Below are 22,193 nucleotides of genomic sequence, written 5' to 3' on the forward strand. Positions count from 1 at the left end.
AAAAATAAAAAAAAATAAAAAAATAGAAGTAGAAAAATAAGTGCCTACTAGTATAAATACAAATGAGTTCATTTGGTCCAAAATTCTATGTGCTAAGGACCAAGGATAACATAGGGTTAATTTCCTTTGTTCAGTCTTTTCTCCATTAAGAAAGCTGAAGCAACTTACCGACAGAAATGAGTATCTAGCATGGTATTGGGTACCTTGTAGGCAATAAGTAAATATTTGTGGAATGAATTAAAGACATCTGAAAATATAAGCTCTCTTGATGGAGAACTTTTAAGTGGTTCATTAGCTCAGGAAAATAAAGACTAAATCATTATATTTATGAGACTTAATCTAACAAGTATTTCCAAATCTAAAGCTTAAAGAACACACACATCTTTGAATACCTACAAAATTAGACACATTTGACACAAAAGTCAAAAATAAACATGGCTTTGGCCTCTCAATTTCATGGTAAAAAATAATTAGAATAAAACATTCAGAACTGTGGCTCTCATTGTCCTATGGAGTGATAGGCTTTTGGGAGAAAGATGATGTTACTAGGTCAGAAAAGTTTCCCATCTCAGAAAGACGAGGTTGTATAACAGTTTTCCTAGGCTCTGAACTAGCAATTATTTTCCAAAGAGGATAAGTCATGAAGTGCCCAGAAGCAAAGGTGAGATAATCTGGCTCTCAATGCTTCCATGTGGCTCAGAGTCATATCAACCAGAATTTCATTTTCATTTAAAAACATTCCCAAAGTCATTTACAGTGTGCACCAATGATGGGACAGCTTTCTTCTTTTCACTGAGGGTAGTAAAGTTGCTCTTTAATTGATTAAAAAAAAAAAAAAGACTATTTTTAGAGCACTTTTAGGTTCACAGCAAACTTAGTTGATTTTTAAGTGTGTTTTCTAAGTCACCTACAGGGCAGAGACTGCGCCATTTTAATATTTGTGCTCTCAGCTTCGAAAACATGTACATTAATAATAGTACCATATTTAAGGTCCAGGAATTTTACATTAATCAATTCATTTAATTCTCACAAATTTCTACGATGTATTTTTTTATCTCTATTTAACAGATGAAGAAACTGTGGCACAGAGAGGTTTAAGTAACTTTTCTAGATTCACACAACTCTAGCCAAGATTTCAACTCTCATGATCTAGCTTAAGAGGTTGTGCTCTTAGCAGTAGATACATTCCTGAATGAATGAAAGCAACTAAAAACTGGGAGAGAATTCATGGGAGTATTTCTATTCTCATTATCATTTGGTTTATACTTCTCATTTATAAATGACCTTTCAGAATGTATAGAAACCTGATTAAATATAACTTATATAAAGATGATTTAGGTATACCTCCAAGATAAACGAAGAATATGAAGCTTACGTTATCCTTCTAGAAGAGCAAAATAATATTTTACTACTATACTGGTTTATTATAATTGCTAAAGTCTTAACTTTCTGGAAGAAATTCTGCTTTGTATATAAAGTTACACTATAATTGTAACTCTTGCACTTTCCTTGGATAAATGGCAAAAATGCTGAGAGAAGAACAATGGCCATTATAGGAAAATTTTGACCATCTATTTGTACATCACAAAGAGTAACAACTTGGAAATAGAAAATGCCCTGAAAGAGGACTATCATTTACTCTGCAACAGAAGAAGAGCTATCAAGTCTGCTCTCTTCAAAGAATCCACAACAGGATGCACTAATATCATAACTCATGGTTTAATGCAAATAAGAGATGCTGCCAGGAAACAATATAAACTTTGTTTAGACTTTCAAAGAATAACCATGGTAGCCAGAATAATAATAAAAAAATGGTTAAGCCCCTGGAACTGAACAAAGTACATGCCGTGATTCTGAAACAAGGAAAAGAGACATTGCTTAGGTATCTGGTTAACATCCTCTTTAATATATGAACACTGAGAGACTAAAACTTGATCCCTTTTTAAAATGTTTATATATTGTTAAAATAATCTTTTAACATAGTAGGAAACAAAAAAATGCACCTATGGTTCTATCACCCTTATAATTAATTTGTCCTGTTTCCGTCTAGTCTTTCTTATTTATGCTTACGTGTTTTCAAGCAATTGTAAGCTTATTACATAGTTTGACACGCTGATTTCTTATTTTTTGATCCTACGTAGTTGTTTTCCCATGGTATTCATGATTGTCTTGTGAATGGTTTGATTATCTTCTAACAAAGTCAGGTGTGATCATATGTTTAATCTGTCCCAAACAGAAGAATACTTGATTGTTGCCAATTTTTGCTATTAAAGATAAACGAAAAACCCACCTTTGTAAATATTTTGAAATTGCTTTCCAAAAGGAATCTGAGTTTTATCTGCTTCAATCGGCCCCCACTCTGTGTTAGGTTTTCACAACTTCATCAACGTTGAATATCACAATTTTAATTATTTGGGGGGCAATTTTAATAAGCACAAATAAGAGTTTACTGTTGCCCAGTAAAATTGTTGCCCAATTTTACATTTATCACTCGTAAGGTTAAATGTTTTTTCACGTGTTTATAATTTCAATAAGTATCTCACAAAATTTTAAAGTTAAAATTTTGAAATTTTAATTTTAAATTTAAAATGAATAAAGCTTTTTTCCTGAATGAAGCAAGGGAAGAGGAAAAGAAGGAAAAGTGACAAAGTGACTCAGAGCATTTTACCTTTCTAATAAGTTATGTCAAGAAGAATATCTTCAAGCTTATATTAGGAGGCCAAGGAGCATTCTGCTACTTTCCAACCTAGTTCGCCAGGTTGTGGGAAAGGAATGTTAAGGATGAAGAGCTGGAGAACTCTGAGCGCCAAGTCTGAGCTATGGGATTCTGGAAGACATTAATTTATTCAGCTAAGATTTAGTGAGAATTTTCCAGCTATTGTACTCTGGGCTGAGTGTTTCACGGGATATAAAGATGAAATAGGCATGAGAGATACCTGTGCCCAAAGAGCTGAGTTTTGAGCCAGAAAAAACAATACATATAAAAATAACTTAAGAGGACATCTAATTGAGGTCACAGGATTTTTTTTTTTTGAGCTAAGTTTTCTTGCACTTCATTAAATAAAGAAACATGAATCAAAAGGAGTGTTAAAGAAGAATAAACCATGTGTCATATAGTGTATAGTATAGTCATATAGGTTTATTTATTTTTTAATTTAATTTTATCTTTTAATTTATTTTAATTTATTTTTTAATATTTTATTTGAGTATAATATTTTCTGGTATATGAGCATAAAATATTATGAGTCCCCTTCAAATAAAGTTACAATGACATTGCTACATAACGTAGTAAAAATATACATATGCAGAAAAATCAGAAAAGCAGAGACAAAAAAATGACAATTAGGTTTCACGTGTGTGTAGAGAGTCTCCTATTTGTTAGAGAAACTGTTCATCTATTTCCGAATGCATTTCACAAGTACTGAAGGATATTCCAAAGATAGTAATAATGAAAAAACAGCAGCTAACATCTTTACAGGTAGATGATAGGGTTCTCTCTCTTATACTTTAAATTCTAAAGTATTCCCTGTGTATTACTCAAATATGACGATGTGTGTATTTAAATAAGTTGTACCGACCTTTAGGAAAGCCAGCTTGCTACTTTGTTTCTTTCTTTCTTCCTTCCCTTCTCTCTTTCTCAAACCAAATGCTCTTTAGAACTCTAATGTAAGACATCGCTCAGGACTTTTACAATTATCTCAGGTATGCTAATCAGGGGCAACTTGAAAGAATACTGAAAGATAGGAAGGAATGTATTTGTCTTATGAAACTGAGTGCTAACAGGAAATAGGTCATTTAATGGTAATATTGCTGCCTGAGGGCAATTGTTTTCTATTCTGGCGATGGGAATTTACAAGGAGTCGTATCTTAAAATTTTCAGCATAACATAGTTTTACATTCACTTGTCAAATCAGATTTTGTTTCTTTTAAGTACTGCATCTCAAAAAGAACTCATCCACACAGAAGAGGAAAATAACTACAAGGAACGTGGACCAGCAGTGGATGGAAAGAGTAATACTGAGCAGAACATGATATCAGTCTTTTTAATTTTTTTTCTGGAATTTTCAACTCTTCCTTAGGTTTATTTATTTTTTAATTTAATTTTATCTTTTAATTTATTTTAATTTATTTTTTAATATTTTATTTGAGTATAATTGACATACAATGTCACATGAGTTTCAGATGTACAGCTTAGTGATTCAGATGCAGCTTCTCTATAAGTTATGGTATGCTCACCATGAGTGTACGTAGCATACAATGTTATTATAACATCACTGACTATATTCTCTATGCTGTGAACATGGCATCGGTCTTAAGGTTGTTCTTCTACCTCTGGAGTAGGGGGTGTTGGTGTGTCCACGTAATAAAATAAAGACTAATGGTCACTGCCATCTGAAACATTGAGTGTGCTTTTTTCCTGACAGTGACAGTGCACAGAGGAATCTCAGTGGCTTGAAGGCTGAGCAGGACTGGCCTTTAGTCCCCTTCTCCAGGAAGACATGGTGGAGGTGGTGGGTGTCCTTTTATAATGCTTTGGGGGCCACAGAGGCTTTGGCAGCAATTGGGTAAATAACATTGGTAGAGGAAGATTATTTGAAAGCAGCAAGTCACCCAAGAGGGAGTTCTAGATCCAGCTCTGGGGAAGAGTCAAGAAAATGGGTTTTTGCTCTCCATTCCTATTTATTCTCTCTAGCTTACTTTAGTTTACTAATTTTCTACTCTGGTTGTCTAATGGCAAATGAATATGAACACTGGGTTGGGCGAAGGTAGGAGGTACAAAATGATCTACGTATTTTGAAATGTATAGAAATGCAGCATTTTATGACACAATAAAATAAAAGTCCTAGCCCCAACCTTTAAGAGCTTTTAATGTTTTGGAAAAAAATCACTTGTCTTTTTGCACACCTCTCATGGCCTTCAGCCTTAGCGCAAATGTCCCCTTACCTTACTACAGGGGTTGCCTGGATACCCCACCACCACTTCCTATGCTCACTACCTTACTGAATTTTCTTTATTGCACTAGTTACCACATGAGGCATACTTTTTTTTTATTTCAAATCTGTCTCCCCTACTAGGAATGCCAGGTTTTAGAACATGAACTTTGTCTACTTTGTTCACTCCTCTTTCCACATCGCCTGGAAACTGTACCTTACATATAATAATTGTTAAGTACATATATGTTGGAAAAATGAATGAATACAGGAGACGCATATACATAAAGCCCACATGGAAATGTAAAACTCTTGTAGGCTTGGTGAGAGACTAAGATAGCAAGACTTTTCTTCTGGGAAACTAGAATATCTATAAGCATGGCTGCAAGAGATGCCTCTGTGTCTCAGCTACAACAAGGCAGCCACTGGTGAGAAAAGAGAAGGGGACCCAGGAAAAAGATGGGAGACATGTTAATCTAGCAGTGACACCTACAACTCAGGTAGGTCAGTCTGAAACATTTGAACTGCAGAACAGAGGAATAGCTCGGGGTACAAGACCAGCAGGGTGCGTGGCGGGGAGGAGTCTCCCGAAGGGCAGGATGACTTGAATGAGAACTGTCATGGCTTCCAAGGGGTTCATGCCCTTGAGCACCTCCAGGACTCTCCCAGGGGAAGGGTGGATGCCTGAAGCACTGAAGGCTGCCACAGTTCTGTGTGGGTACAGAGACTGCGCCTTCTATGTATTTCCAATATATTCTTTCATCGGCTCCTTCCTGCACCCACAGAAGCTGAGGCCATGCTGGTTAAGAATTATTGTGTCTTTTGAAGTTCCCCCAAGACCCTTGCAGAGCTTCATGAACTCACCCTAACATAGTTTTACATTCACTTGTCAAATCAGATTTTGTTTCTTTTAAGTACTGCATCTCAAAAAGAACTCATCCACACAGAAGAGGAAAATAACTACAAGGAACGTGGACCAGCAGTGGATGGAAAGAGTAATACTGAGCAGAACATGATATCAGTCTTTTTAATTTTTTTTCTGGAATTTGCCCCTAACATCTGCCCCACCCCAAGCAGAAGCACTCACAAAACAGTGAAATATTTTAGTTGGAAGGAACCAAGTGAGTCATTCTTAAAAGATGAAAAAGCACATTCAGAGAGTATTTTTTCCAGAGGCAAATACCTGCAAAGAGTAGATGTAAGATCAGAGCCCATGTCTTCCCATTCCTCATCTTGTGTTCCTTCTATTTGAGCAACTTGTATCTAAAAAAAACCCTTATTCATTTTTATTATGTTTGTTATCTGTTAAATTTGAGCATGAAAGAGGAAAGTGACTTCAGGAAACCTCTGGCCTCATCTCAGGTTTTCCACCTCTGGTCTTGTGACATAGAGCAAATTGCTTAAGCTTCTGTGGGACTCAGCTTCTCTATGAAGTGTGTGCAAATACATTAAATGCTTGCTCCCCCCCCCCCCCCCCCCGCTCTAAAGGATTAAGATTAGGTTTTATTATTGCTTTAAATAGGTACTTAGAAAATTTTATTGAACTTAAATTCCCAACATAATATTAATATTATTACTATTTGTTGCTGTTTTTAGACTCAGGATGTTGCCTGGTGATTCCTTATTCCCCAGACACCTGATTAGACTTGGCTCAAGGCCCAATTTCACAGATGAAGGGAATAGAGACCTGCTCCCCTGGACTCCTGGGAGTTCATCTTGGTTTTGCCCCACACCAATTCAGATGGGTCAGTCAGTTCCTCTCACCAATTGCTTCCAGAACTCCACTCTCCCAGGGTCTCTTGTGAGCTCAGGATTGAATATCTGGTGTACCTGGGAAGATGTCACATCACAGAACAGGCAGCTTTCCTCATCTTGCTGGCTTTCATCTTGCCTTTCTTCTTCCTCCTCTCCCTCCTAGACCACCCTAGGCATTCAGCTTCACTCTCTTATGTAATGCGATTTAGTAGTTTCTAAAAGGCTGCTGCTTGCATGCCCAGTCTCCAAGTCTTTTCCTTCTTGCCAATAGGCAGAAGAGGCTTTGTAACTTGGCAAAAGAGAAACCAGAAAACCTGGGTGACTGAGTTTGGTTATATGTTGGAGAATCCGGCACCCTGTAGAGGGCTCTGTTTTGTTGATCTAATCGGCAAAACCCCTCCCTAAAATTAGAATCTCTCTGTCCACATTAGTAATATGAATACTAATGAGTAGAAAACCGGCAGGGCTTTCAGCCAGGAGCCTAATGAAAACATTCTATTTCAGATAATTTACTGAAATGGGTCTTAAACTGATTAAGGTTGTAACTAAACTGAACCTAGTAACCAAACCTTCATTGTGCTTTTTAAAAAAAGTACAAATGTGTGCAGCCCCGGTGGCGCAGCGGTTTAGCACCGCCTGCAACCTGGGGTGCGATCCTGAACACCCGGGATCGAGTCCCATGTCCGCCTCCCTGCATGGAGCCTGCTTCTCCTTCCGCCTGTGTCTCTGCCTTTCTCTCTCTCTGTGTCTCTCATGAATTAATAAATAAAATCTTAAAAAAAAAAAGTACAAATGTCTAAGAATGTAAAATAAGTAAACATGGTAGTAGTATCAATAATATTATGGCATGGACTATTTCAGAAATAAGTCCGCTGGTTAAGACTATTTTAGTTTTTGTACTAACCATGGACAGAAATGTACAAAATATAATCTGAATAAAGAAATTCAAATGCAAAATGATAGCTAAGAATTTAGTAGTCACAGAAAATAGCTAAGTTGCATTAATTTGGGTGAAATTTACATAAATGAAAATTATGTGCCTCGAGCACACCCCTGAGATTTGGAGGTTTGGGTAGAAGTTCACGTGGATGACCCCACATTCTACCCCACAGTGCTAATGTCCTCTCTTCTCTTCCCAACTTCATTCCTATTCTTCACCAGGAAGGGCTTTGGGGGTGTGTGTGAACACTACAGCCTGCAAGCTTTGCCCATAGCTCCCTACTGATAGCAGTGCCAAGGCCACCCATGGGTTTAGGGGTGCACACACCAGCTGTGTGGTCGCTTGGGAAATTTGGACCTGGTGAAGAGGCCAATACAGGCACTAGAAGCAGAATCAGAACAGTTGAGGCAGGAATTCTTGAATTGTGGGTACCTGGGATGTAATCAAGAAGTAGGAAAACTGGGCTTTTTTTTTTTTTTAAGATTTTATTTATTTATTCATGAGAGACACACACACACACACAGAGACACACACAGAGAGAGAGAGAGAGAGAGAGAGAGAGGCAGAGACACAGGCAGAGGGAGAAGCAGGCTCCACGCAGGGAGCCCGATGCAGGACTCGATCCCGGGTCTCCAGGATCACACCCTGGGCTGAAGGCGGCGCTAAACCGCTGAGCCACCTGGGCTGCCCGGAAAACTGGGCTTTTAGTGGGCATGCCTCCTTGGCCCTGTGGACTCCTCACTCTGTGGGTAGGATCACACCATAGGAAGGATAGAGGAAGCAAGATGAGAAGTACTGCTTGCCTGAGTCTAAGGGAAACATTATCCAGTATTTCCTTTTTAAATAACTTATGAAAGGTGCCCAAATGAGCAAAAACCAACCAGAGAACATGATGCCACAGAAGACTGTCTTTTCTGTGTGTGTGTGTGTGTGTGTGTGTGTGTTCACTATGTGTATGCTTCTGGGGAAAAAGAGATATAAAACAAAGACTTATGTTTCAGGAAGAAATAATAAAAATGGATAAAGTGGGTTATGTGAAGTGGCGGACTTTCTTAGGGACTGGGATAAGTCCAATACAACACAGTTCTGCTCCCTTGTGTTACATGTATCTCTTCTGAATTAGGCAATTAGTGATTCTTGCAACTTTCCACGCGACTGGGGTTGCTAGAAAAGAAATTGCAGTGGCAGTAGCTAATCAGAATCTGACATTTTCCAAGCCAGGGGAGGAGGGGGAGCCCATGACCTCTCTGTTCCCTTTTACAAAGGAACTCCAAAGTTTTGTGGGATGTTTGGGGGAAAACACTCACTCACTCTCTGCATGTTGATATGAAAGAAGGAAGCCCTAGGCTTCCCATGGGAAGAGCAGGAGCTAGGCTGAGGGCAGCAAGGAGAAAGACAGGGTGAAGAGATGAAAGAATCTGGATTCTTAGGGATGAGGTTTAGTTGCCAGAGCAAAGCAAAGTTGAAGCCTGCATTAGCTTTCAAGTTCCGTGATCAATAAATACCTTTATTTTTAAAAGTGGTTCTGTTAAGTATACTAGGACTGGCAACATAATGTGCCTTTAATAATATATCCATTATTTAAAGTTTTAAAACCCAGCTAGTTTTTTCTTTCCTAAAGCATAGTCCTTATTGATAAATCTATGTATGTTTGAATGATAAATTATTTTTTTCTCTTGGGAAGAGAATGTGCTTAATTACTAATAGAAATGTTAAGTGGTATGTCCAGCTGGAAAAATTCTAAAGATCAGTGAAGAGTAGTAGAATGAAATAATAGTTCTTACTAACATTTGCTTATACACCCAGGAGGCTTCTGAGTCATGGAGGGTTTTTTTTAAGATTTAATTTATTTATTCATTAGACACACACACACAGAGAGAGAGAGGGAGGGAGAAACAGAGAGACAGAGAGAGAGGGAGAAACAGAGAGAGAGAGAGAGAGAGGCAGAGACACAAGCAGAGGGAGAAGCAGGTTCCATGCAGGGAGCCCGATGTGGGACTCGATCCCGGGTCTCCAGGATCACTCCCTGGGCTGAGGGCGGCACTAAACTGCTGAGCCACCCAGGGATCCCCTAAGTCATGGAGTTATTAATGCCCCTAGTACAGATAGGAACATAGTCTAATCTTACTAAATGTTTTATTTTAAAATATTTAACATACTTAAATGAAGTTACATCTATCACTTTACTTTTTCTGATTAAACTTTGAGGTACTATTTTAATCCTCCGTTGATAAGGCTTAGAGAAGGAAAGTAACTTGCTCAAGGTCATATAAACACTGAAGAGCAAAGCTGGGATACTCTGAATTTAAAATCCTCGTTCTTTATGGTAGAAGCAGAGTCATGTGCAGTGAGAACACATTGCCTGGTTTTGAAGCTGAACTCCACCACAAGCACCTTGGTAACTCTGGGCAAAAGATTTATCCTTTCTGTGCTCCCATTTGCTCATTAACAAAGTAGGGATGCTAGTTCCCACCTCCTAGGATTGCTGTGAGGAATGAGTAAGCTAATATGCACACAATACTAAAGACAGTACCTGATAGTAAATGCTGAATACAAATTAGGATTTATTATATACTGCACTCTTCTGTTCTCTGCATTGGGCAGAAAGAAATTTAATTTCTCATAAATTAATCCCACTGAAGCTGTTCGGCAGTTGGAAAATGGTTACTGATTGGCAATGTGGCCTTGTATCAAATGGATGGAATTAGGTAGATTCTAATACATTGGTATTGTCACAATAAGTTATTTCATTGAAGCTTTATTTATTTATTATTTATTATTTATTTATTTATTTATTTATTTATTTATTTATGAGAAAGCATGAGTGGGATGGCAGAAGGGAGAGAGAGATAGAAAGAGAGAGGAAGAATCTCAAGCAGACTCCGTGCTGAGCATAGAGCTGGATGTGGGGCACCATTCCAGAACCCTGAGATCATGACCTGAGCCAAAATGAAGAGTTGGATACTTAACCAACTGAGCCACCCAGGTACCCTTATAAACTTATTTAAAAAAATTGTTTTTAAGATTTCATTTATTTATTTGACAGAGAGAGAGAAAGAGACAGAGACAGAGACAGAGCAAGCTGGGGGAACAGCAGAGGCAGAGGGAGAAGCAAGCTCCCCCCTCAGCAGGAAGCCTGACATGGGGCTCCATCCCAGGACCCTGGAATCATGATTTGAGCTGAAGCCAGAGACTTAACCAAAGGACCCACCCAGGCACCCCTGCAGTCTTCTTTTTAATACAAGTTTCAAAATCCAGAGTATCATTTAGAGGTCAGAGCTAATGATATAAGAAAGGCTTTGTGGCTTGCACTGATTTAATATTTTAGTGGTCTTAAGCTTGGAGAGAAGGTAGAGTATGATGAATACAAAAGCCCTATAATGGTCGATAATAGGGTGTTTCAGAAACCAAATTCTAAGACCAAGATCATCTGTAATTTGATCTATAAGGTACTGCACCAGAGGGGTAGTTTCTCTCTCCTTGCCAAATGCTGCTCACCTGTTAGGGCCCACCTAAAGTCACCTACCCATTTAGAGAAGCATTGCCGGGCTCTGTCCACCAGGCCAGGCTGCCCTGTGCTTCTCTGCCATAGCTCTTAACAGAATTGTCATGTAATAGGCTTTTAGCCTAACTGTTCATTTAAAGCCCCCATCCCCAATTAGGCTGGAAATTCCATGAGGACTGAGAGAGCTTGAACATCAGTGCTCAAATGGTGCCTGACACTTAGTAGTAAGGGCTGCACAGATGACTGAAAAAAATCAAGTGAATCAGTGGACCCATTTATGGGAAGTTTTCTTTAAGAAAGCTTTCCCAGATTACTTATGCAATTGAGTCAGATCTAGTAAATCATTTTTGTGATCCCTCCTATAAAAGATAGTATCTTTTCAATTAGAATAAGTGGACTTAAAAAATAAAAATAAAATAAGTGGACTCGATGATATCATAATCCAACCACATTTGCTTTGTTGTTTGTTTTCGGACAGCCTGGAGTAGCTTGCCTCTCTCACATCCCTGCCCCCAAGAATCCTTTTCCCTCAACTTTTTATTCTCCCGCCACCTGATATTTTAGTAGAATAGAATGATAGCTATTATCAAATTCTATAGTAATATGGCTAAATGAAGTCGGGGGAAAGTGGTTTAAAAAAGAAGCTTTACCATACTTGATTTATTTCAAGCCAACGTTAAACTACCTCTTTTTTTTAATTGTATTTATTTATTCATGAGAGACACAGAGAGAGAGAGGCAGAGACACAGGTAGAGAGAGAAGCAGACTCCATACAAGGGAGCCCGATGTGGGACTCGATCCCGGGTCTTCAGGATCATGCCCTGGGCTAAAGGCAGACACTCAACCCCTGAGCCACCCAGGTATCCCTAAACTACCTCTTATAACTAACTTTTGATGCCTCTCTAAGGGAAGTTAAAATTAATTACATAAAGAATAAAAATATTATTTTTCTCACTTAACAAGTAAAACTGAGTGAAAAGTCTCTTAAAGAGTAAGCGTGTAAATGAAAATGTCTGAGAATGTATGAATCACACTTAAGGATACAGTGATTAGACTATAAGAAATGTTCTGTAATAGGAAAATGATGGTGTTTCTGTTCTTTTCTTTTAAATTCAATTAGATGGTGTTTCTTTTGGAAGAAAGAACACATCCTATTCTTACAGTGACTAGAGAAAAACGTCATGTGTTCTGAGAATTCTAATGTATATTAATTACTAACTTTAGAAGATAGAAAAGCTAATAAAAGTAATTTGTCTCAACTTTAACCTGCAAAATGATTGAACTGCTGTAAGATACTTTCCCTGAACTATTAATTAATCTTGGATCAGAAATCAATCACTTCATTTACTCTTGATATCTTTTTTTAAAGTCTAAAACCAGAAAGTCACAACTAGGAGTACCTGGGTGGCTCAATTGGTTAAGCAGCTGTCTTTGGTTCAGGTTATAATCCCAGAGTCCTGGGATCAAGTCCCATATTCGGCTCCCTGCTCAATGGGCAGCCTCTTTCTCCCTCTCCATTGCTTGTGCTCTCTCACACGTTCTCTCTTTCTCTGTCTAAAATAAATAAAATCTTTTTTAAAAATCTGAAAAAAAAAAGAAAGTCACAACTATATTGGGTAATGGGACCACTTAATAAATTCTGCTACAAGAAAATTTTAAGCTAACCAATCAGAAAACAAACAGAACTATACCAGATTCAAATCCTTTAGGAATTTAACTCAGACTGCTTAATGACAGAACCAAGAAAAGAGTGTATTTAGTTGTTACAGTAAGTGAATCAAGAATAAAAAACACTGCATTCATTGAACAGCCCACTGAATAGACTTGAATAAATAGCTTGACCTTTGGAAGCCTGAGAGCTTCAATTTATCTGCTCTCTAAATACACATACAATAAAAATGCCATTAGAAGTATGCTGTGAGGATTAATGTCAGTGAAAAACCGTAAGACCCATGGATAAGAGATGAAAAGGAACTCTAAATACCATAACTATAAATTAATTAAAATTTAATGTTCCTGAAAAATCACATAGCTATCTGGGATAGAGTCATAGATGAGATGTTAACTACATTCTTTGTTTATATTATATTTTGAAGTTTTAAAAATAATAAATTCTAGAAAATACTTGAAAAATACATGAATAAGATCTTCTAATATTTATCACCTGCTTTGAAAACAATCCCAAGACTCTGGGGCCTCAGAAATATTCTAGCTTGTTAGGCAAATAATTGATTTTTAATCCTGAAAACCTTTATTATTATTTTCATAGTGACAAACAGACAAGGGTGTTAACTGCATCAATTAGATTTTTAATGTACCCTGTCTCTGTCCTCAGATCTCCTCTTCAGTGGTATTTGCATAGTACTGGGCATTGATTGTTATTCAAGTGAAGTGTCATTATGATGATTTGTTTTTATAGGTTCCACTTAATGTAAAAGAATAAAAAAAATAATAGGGTTCTAATAACGTTTCATAAAAGTTGAGATTTTTAAAGTTCTGATACACATGTATATACAAAAATCATAGATAGCAACTAATTTTGTCAAAGGATTCTTCAGGTTAAAAGATGGTTCTACTACAAACTTATTTTTAAAAGCTTCTACTTTTCCAATATATCTGAGAAGCAGGGTTTAATTGACAAATATTCAGATACACATCTCTCCATGTATACATGTGGGTGTGTTTGTGAAAAAGAGAGACAGTAATAGGGACCCCTGGGTGGCTCAGTGGTTGGGCACCTGCCTTTGGCTCAGGTCATGATCCCGGGGTTCCAGGATCGGACTCCCTGCAGGGAGCCTGCTTCTCCCTCTGTTTCTCCCTCTGCCTGTGTCTCTGCCTCTCTCTCTCTGTTTGTGTCTCTCATGAATAAATAAATAAATCCTTAAAAAAAGGACAGAGAGTCATAATGAATAATGGAGCATAAAATGTTAATTATACATTGAATTTAACAAGATCTATCCTTGAGAATTACAAAATTTTTGTGTCCAATATAATTAGCTAGGGAAGAAGAGGACAACATTTCAGATTTTTAGGTAAGACTTAGTATTAAATCTACCCTAATTGCTTTGCCTGCTGGCAATAAATCCAAATCATGAAAACAACAGCTTTCAGAATTGGGAACAGAGAATGCTAGAAGCTGGTTGAATCAAAAATAAGACATTGGTGACTTTTCTCTTAGAAACTTAGAAATAAATTAGTACAGTCCCTGGTCTCATTTCACGAACGAAACTTCCTTGAAGCCCAGACAGGAAAAGGCTCTTTCAAAGGCTGCACGTGAGATAGAAGAGCACAGAGCATCCCAATTCTAGGCCAGCACTGGAGTGAATGGGGAAAGAGTCAGAGGACAGAGGAACATTTTACTTTCCTGTGTAATTTTACATATTCATATTCTTCCTATAATGATTCAACTGCCTTCTGCTCCCTGCGTGAGGGTAAGCCCAGGGCTCATTTGCCTAAACTCTTACAGTGGAATACTATTACTACAGACACTTAGTAACATATTGAGAATCTATAGCATTAAGTTCACTTTAGAGACATTATCTAGTTAATACTGCAAGGTCTGTATTTATATTTTACACCTGAGCTGTCGAAATATTATATAACTTGCCCAGATGAGAACTAGGATCTGACCCATTCTCTGTCTGACTACAGAGTTCACACCTTTTCCTCCATACCACGCTGCCTTCCGCATTTCACAGGAGATGCTCAGGAGGAGCCCTTTGTAGATTATGATGCCAGAAAGAGCTAGATTGCGGTTTAATGGCATGTTACTGTTTATGTGAGTCCTTTCTCCTAATACAATCTGAACAACCGGAAGACCATTACAAAATAAGAAAAATTCAGGTTGGCAGTCAAAGTAACCCATATTTGGAGGAAAATTAAAAAATATATATCACTACCAAGTTTATTGGCCAAAGCCAATCACCAATCTTGTCTATCTGAATGGATGGAAAACAAAATACTTAAAAAATATTTTCCTTTCTTTTTTGTAAGAGGAAAATCCTTCTATTTTCTAGTTATTTGATATATTTCTGATTCTTCCTTAATCATTATCTGAAAAATATTTTCTAAGCAACATATTTTTGTTTGGAAAAGTGAAATTGTAATGTAGAAAAAATGTTTTCTTAAGGCAGTTTGAGGACATTTAGGTACTTTAAAAAATTATGTCACTCTAACTTCTTTTCTTAGAAAAACAAATTGTAGAGATCCAAAACACGTTTCATGTGCTTAAGTACAGAATTACTATTCTATTTCTAGCTTTGTTTTTACTGTCTATATGACCTGCTGTTTCAGTGAAGGACTTATGGTTTTTGCACTTTATTTTCCTAAAGATGTTACAGCAAATATGACAAATGTTAGATAATGACTGTTATTAACACAAATTTCATCCACAAAGTTTTAGGTTAAATTCTATGGAGTATGAAAAACAATCTTAAACTACATTTTGCTAATACCTCCATAAAAGCGTGAAATTATTTAGCTTCCCTAGGTCTTCTAGAAAACACTTTAAAATGCCACAAAGATGTATACCAAGACATAAAACTGCAAATATTAACTGTCTGTTTCCTTGAAATATAATTTAAACTTGGTGAGTAGGATAAGAAAATGTCACATTCCTTTCCCTTGCTAAGGAAATTGCATATTTCCTTTGCAAAAATAAAGAATATGCAGTCTTCATAAACATGTATGTGACAGTTTTAAAGTTGTTTTGCTTCAGGTTAAAGGTTTCTATAAATTTTCATGATTGTCCCAAAGTTGAAAAAAGAAAAGAAGCAAAGAAGAAAGAACAAAATATTAACCTTAGGTGTACAAGCTTTGTTCTTCATCAATGTTAAAAACATTTCTCATATCCATATCTTGTCCTTTCCAAATATTATCTTGACCTTAAAATTCATCTTAGGATGAATATACTTCCAAATGTTTATATTTCCCTCCATGATCTGCAGTTTTCTAAATAGAAAGTTAATCTTCATTCTTTACCAGGATTTGCGAAGCAAACAGACATGTATTTTATTAAGTGGCAAATAGAGCAGTGACCTGGGCTGTTCACTCCTGAGGAGTACGAATGTTTGGTTTGTGGACTAACGGATACCATAAGCCTTGGTTAAGGACATCAAATTTCACTGGGAATTAAGTAATTCTGGAAGCAAAGAATCTTGCTTAAGATATAATCAGTGCCCCAAATATACAGATGTAGTGAAAGACCGAGACATCTGCACCCCAATGTTTATAGCAGCAATGTCCACAATAGCCAAACTGTTGAAGGAGCCTCAGTGCCCATCGAAAGATGAATGGATAAAGAAGATGTGGTCTATGTATACAATGGAATATTACTCAGCCATTAGAAACGACAAATACCCACCACTTGCTTCGACGTGGATGGAACTGGAGGGTATTATGCTGAGTGAAGTAAGTCAATCAGAGAAGGACAAATATTATATAGTTTCATTCATACGGGGAATATATAAATAGTAAAGGGAATAAAGGGGAAAGGAGAGAAAAAAAGTAGGAAATATCAGAAAGAGTGACAGAACATGAGAGCCTCCTAACTGGGAAATGAACAAGGGGTGGTGGAAAGGGAGGTGGGCGGGGGGTTAGGGTGTCTGGGTGATGGGCACTGAGGGGGGGCACTTGACGGGATGAGCACTGGGTGTTATGCTGTATGTTGGCAAATGGAACTCCAATAAAAATATATACAAAAAAAAGATATGGATTAACCAAATTTCCAGAATTTCACTAAAATGAAATGGAGGGAAAAATTTAATTATAAGATCACCACTATCATAAGGGATTTATGTCTGCTTACCATTCAATCCTCATATTGACCCTAATTGGTAGAAACATATTGTCTTCCTTCTACATATGAAGAGACTGGGCCCAGAGAATTCAAGGACTTTGCCAAAAACCATGTGGCCTGTAAGTGGCAGACTCATGCTTTTTGTTAGCTACTCTGTAGGTTTTATGATTGTTAATATCTTATTGGAGAAGAAAAGATGGACAAGATGGGAAAGGTCACTAGGAGGTCTATTCTGTCTGTAAATATTGGGCTCCTTATGATTCCAGAATTTAATTCAGAATGCAGAGATTTAAAATTCTCTTTTGGGGCAGCCCAGGTGGCTCAGAGGTTTAGCGCCGCCTTCAGCCCAGAGCCTGATCCTGGAGACCCGGGATCGAGTCCCACGTCGGGCTCCCTGCATGGAGCCTGCTTCTCCCTCTGCCTGTGTCTCTGCCTCTCTCTCTCTCTCTGTGTGTGTGTGTGTGTCCCTCATGAATAAATGGGTAAAATCTTTAAAAAATAAATAAAAATAAAATAAAACCTAGTTAAAAAATAATAATAAAATTCTCTGTTGAACACAGGCTGATGGGTCATAGGATTTTATAGGGCTAGTCCAAGAACTCTGACGGAGATAAGAAAGTCCCTAGCTCAGCTTCCCGGTTGCTGGCAGACTGGTTTTGTTAGCTGCTCCTATAGCTTTCCTCTTCTCTGTAGAGGTTCCAGGTTGAAAAGCCAGTCAGCACTGTCAGGGGAACACATACAGAATAGCCGACTCACCTGTGGGATGCTGCTGCTTTATCCAACCAGTAAGTATGTTGCAGGAATAGATATAACCACACACATAGATGTCTATGTAAGTTATGGGGTTTTCTTATTTTATTTTCCCCCTCATTATTAACAGTACAATTAAAGAGTACTACCAGACCTTGGCAAGTCTATTTAAATCCTATTTTTTCTTAACAGTTGAAAGAGCTTGCTTCTGGACTCAGATTATGCCAATAGGTTCCTTTTGTAAGGATATTTTTTGTTAGTGAAAGAAATAATACATGTCACTTTGCCTTGACAAGAATAAACTGGAGTGTGTTTTGTCTATCACAATTACTGTTAAACACAAAATTTTTCCTATTCCATGTATATTTATAAAAAAGATCCAGTTGTATCTCCTACAAAATTTATCAAAATAAAATGGAAAATCTTCTAAGAGTTTCTGACTACTTAATGCATTGTTAAAAATTAGTTTGATCTTTTGCACCATAATTTCCCTGCATTTCAAAAGTATATATAGTGTTTTTACAAGTATACAAACTTTTTACTAACATTATTGACTAGAATAATTTTGTAATTTTAATCCCTTTAAATGATCAAATATGTTCAATAGAACTTACCTTTTGACCATTCACTCCTGGAATTCCAGGTACTCCAACAGAACCCTAAGAAGACACATGATTAAATTAAGCAGATATAATCACAAAATATTTCAATTCTGAATCTGTAGTAGTAATTATGTCAGCCATAATTTCACCTTGTTAAAACAGGTGTGAGAGGCTGTTTTTCAGATCTTATCCACTGTACTCAAATATATACTAATGTAAGCAGATTCATCCCGCATTCCCAGAAACTAAAGAGTTAAATTTAACCATGTTTCTAAATATCCACTTAATTCTAATATGATTTTTAAAGAAATTCACATCATCAACTGGGATCCATAGCTATCAGAAGGCCAATGGCTCTAAATTGTGGTGCTTTTAAGAAGTAAATAGGCTTAGTTTCATCTGGAAAACCCTAGCAATAGCAGTTAACTCTTGAATTTCATGAGTTTAAATACCATGAAACAAAAGGTAATTAAAATAACAACTACTTGTTCCACAATTAGTCAAATAAGGCACCCATGGTGTAAACTCAAGTTTGTTGTATTTGAAGCATTTTCTCCTGGATTTTCAGGGAGTACGTTTAAGCCAGGTGAATGTGAATATGTCTTCCAAAGACTAGAAAAGGTGTTACAAATGTTAAACACTGAATAGGAATAACAACAGTAGTCAAATATTAAGTGTGTATGTGTATGTGTGTGTGTGTGTGTGTGTGTGTGCACATGCGCACTGGGGTGATTATGAATGGTTGGACGTAGTTGGGGTGGACTGAGAGTAAAAAAGCTAATTATCACCTGAGAAAATCTATGACATTTACCTGGATATAGAAACATTAACAAATGTTTTCGAATAGTGATGTCATTTCCCCTTTCAGGCTCTGGAGAAACCATTTTTAAATAAAATGTTTATTCTTTGTCGAGCACTAGAAAACAGACTTTAGGATCCTGGTGGCGCAGCGGTTGGCCTGCCTTTGCCCAGGGCGCGATCCTGAGACCCGGATCGAATCCCACGTCAGCTCCCGTGCAATGGAGCCTGCTTCTCCCTCTGCTGTGTCTCTGCCTCTCTCTTCTCTGTGCATCAAAATAAATAAAAATTAAAAAAAAAAAAAAAAGAAAAACAGACTTTACTAAGTTGATGTATGATATTAAATTTCTTAATAATAATGGGAAAAAGTTTTTCCTTAAGAGTAAATATAAACCTAAAACTGCTCTAAAAGAGAAAGTTTATTAAAAAGGTAGTCATTAAAAAATATGTAGTCATTATATGCAAAACAAATTGAAATGGCAAGTTCCTTAGTGCTTTTGGTAATTATATTAAGTGGGTCATTAAAAGACTTCCTGAAGCCTCGGGCAGTAATTTTACCCTGGTCGCATGTGGATTAGGGTAGATTTACAATTTCACACCATGCTTAATAGAGACATTATTGCAAAGGACAAAGTGTTCTTATACTCAAGTTGTCTCACAACTCATTGGCTATTACTTGGTTAGTAGGATTATGTTTCAACAGATGCCACATGCCCAGTGCTTGGGGGATAAAAAGTCTCTATCTTTGATGGATTCCAAAGATAAGGAATAATCACTTTTCCACCTGTTGTAATACAATTGCTTTCTTTAGTTTTCTGCAGGTTAAATATCTCTTTTTCTCCATTGTGAGGTTAGAGTTGTAACAGAGAATGGGAATTTAATGATGTTTTGTTGGCAAAGGGCCATCTACCTACTATTGATATATTTACTACTGTAGTAATGATGTAATTTAGAAGCACTAGGACCCTCTCCATCAGAATGTAATGGTGAATTCTGATGACTGGGAAATGACAATCAGGAAGTCACTCTTCAGATTACCTCAGCAAAGGAAAACACTAGTGGACCAATGGAATACTGCCACCAAACCACAAGTACATCTTTTGTTCTGGTCCGTTCCATAGTCATTTGGTCATAATATTTGACTAGGACCATGCATTCAATCTGCAATGTCATATGATCTTTCAAATTCTAAGTTTTGTCTCAATGTTTTGCCAGTATTTTAATTAAAAATTCAATAACCTACTTTTAGTTTGGCAGACAGCTTAAAAAAAGTTTACTCTGGATTTATTGGATTTTCTATAATGGAGTTGATTAGAAATCTGATGGCTCACATTATATGACTGTATTTTTAGAAAGGAGAATGCACAATCCAGATGCTTCAGCATGGCTTACAGTAGCTAATTCTATTCACCTCTCATGCTAGCCATTACGCAATGCAAGTATAATTACTTCCCCAGTACTGTTTATACTCTACCTTTTGTCCCGGAGGCCCCAGAGGACCCTAAAAAAAAAGAAAAACTATTCAATTAACATAATAATGTAACCATTTATACTTAAATGACCAATTAAAACTGTCCTAGTCTGCAAGGTATTCTATGCTGTGCAGAAATATGCTGATGTTTTGTACATCAAGGAAAATGAAAATTATTGGTAGGAAGTACACAATAGGTCTTTTCTTCTCTCTTGTTTTCTTTTGAAGAACATTAAGCATATGCAGTAAGATTCTGATTTTTCCTTTAAAAAAGGAATCTTTGCTATTCCGGTGTATCTGCAAATCTGTCACCTCAATCTCATTTAGAAAGATGGAGATGCTGCTGCTAGAAGCAGCGAAAATGCAATGGTGTTCCCCACCAAACAGCACGTTATGTGACTTCTGCATCTGCAAAACTTCAGTAAGCAGATTTGCAAAGGGAATCATTGAATAGCATTACAAAGAAACATGTTTTGTTTTATTCTTCCTTGTATGAAACATGACCAATTGGCCAGCACAAAAACTTGTTTACAAACTAGGGGATGCCAAGGTCAACTGTGGCATCTACTGTGTACCAGACAAGGAAACAAAAGATGCGTTAGCTGTTGATAACCTAAGGGCATGAGGGGAATATTTAGGAAGATAGATGGGAATATTTACATATAAAATGGGAATATAGTAGTTCTGTGGTTTAGCCATTTTTCAACCATGAAATCAGCATTGGGATTCTGTTGCCTTTATATAGAATAAAGTACAGCTTTGGGAAGGTGGAAAAGAGCACACAAAGACATACAGCTATAATTCTATTTATGTCTATTTTTACATTAAAATATTAAGCATTGGGGTGCCTGAATGGCTCATTCAGTTAAGCATCTGCCTTAGGCTCAGGTCATGATCCTTGGATCCTGGGATCAAGCCTGCATTGGGGCTTCCTGCTCCCCAGGAGTCTGCTTCTCCCTCTGCCCCGCCACCTGCTTATGTCACTCCCCAATTCAAATAAATAAATAAAATATTAAAAAATATATTAAGCATCTTTCTTCTAATTCTTTCAAAAATGTTTTTAATTTTATGATATTTTAACAAAGCCATACTTTATAAGTGGTAGTAAATGATAGTTTACTCTATCACTTCATATTAACTAGCTCTGTATTCCATTACACCTAATGAAGGACTAGCCTATATTCAATGGGTGATATTTCAATTAATCGGTATCTTAATTCATACTTTATAACATTAAAGAAAGCACTAGAGTGCACATTAGAGGGAGAATTAGTCATTAATAATTTTTTTTATTAAAAATACACCACGTTTAGGAACATTCAGAGAATCTGTTCCTCATAAATTATTTTGTAATCCTCACAGGAAGACTAAGAATTTCCTCATAAAATCAGCTTTAGGTTATTGAAAGTGCACCATGCAACATCACCTTTATATATTCTTTGTTTATTTACTCTACCAACTAACTTCTTAATGAGCTGGTTATCTGGTATCTCTGTGTGGTCAGACAGCCTCCCTCCCCATTTCGCCCCTTCTATTTAAAATTCTCCGTTTCAGATTTTGCAGAGAAAATAGAGGCTATCAGATGTAAATTCCCTCAGCATCACATTTCTCATCAATCCAAACCCACGTGGACTTTCTTCCTAA

General features: G+C 37.0%; 1 protein-coding gene across 1 annotated transcript in view; it reads right to left on the minus strand.

Moving 5' to 3' along the window:
• Positions 1-22,193, minus strand: part of COL25A1 (collagen type XXV alpha 1 chain) — a 444,869-nt gene that overhangs the window by 84,305 nt on the left and 338,371 nt on the right. Inside the window, exons 11-12 of the mRNA XM_041759382.1 lie at positions 20,553-20,579; positions 18,293-18,337 (exon numbers count right to left, since the gene is read on the minus strand). Coding sequence (XP_041615316.1) covers positions 18,293-18,337; positions 20,553-20,579 — 72 coding nt within the window. The remainder of the gene's footprint in view (positions 1-18,292; positions 18,338-20,552; positions 20,580-22,193) is intronic.

This window comes from Vulpes lagopus, chromosome 6 (genome assembly GCF_018345385.1).
Source record: "Vulpes lagopus strain Blue_001 chromosome 6, ASM1834538v1, whole genome shotgun sequence".
Taxonomy (NCBI): Eukaryota; Metazoa; Chordata; class Mammalia; order Carnivora; family Canidae; genus Vulpes; species Vulpes lagopus.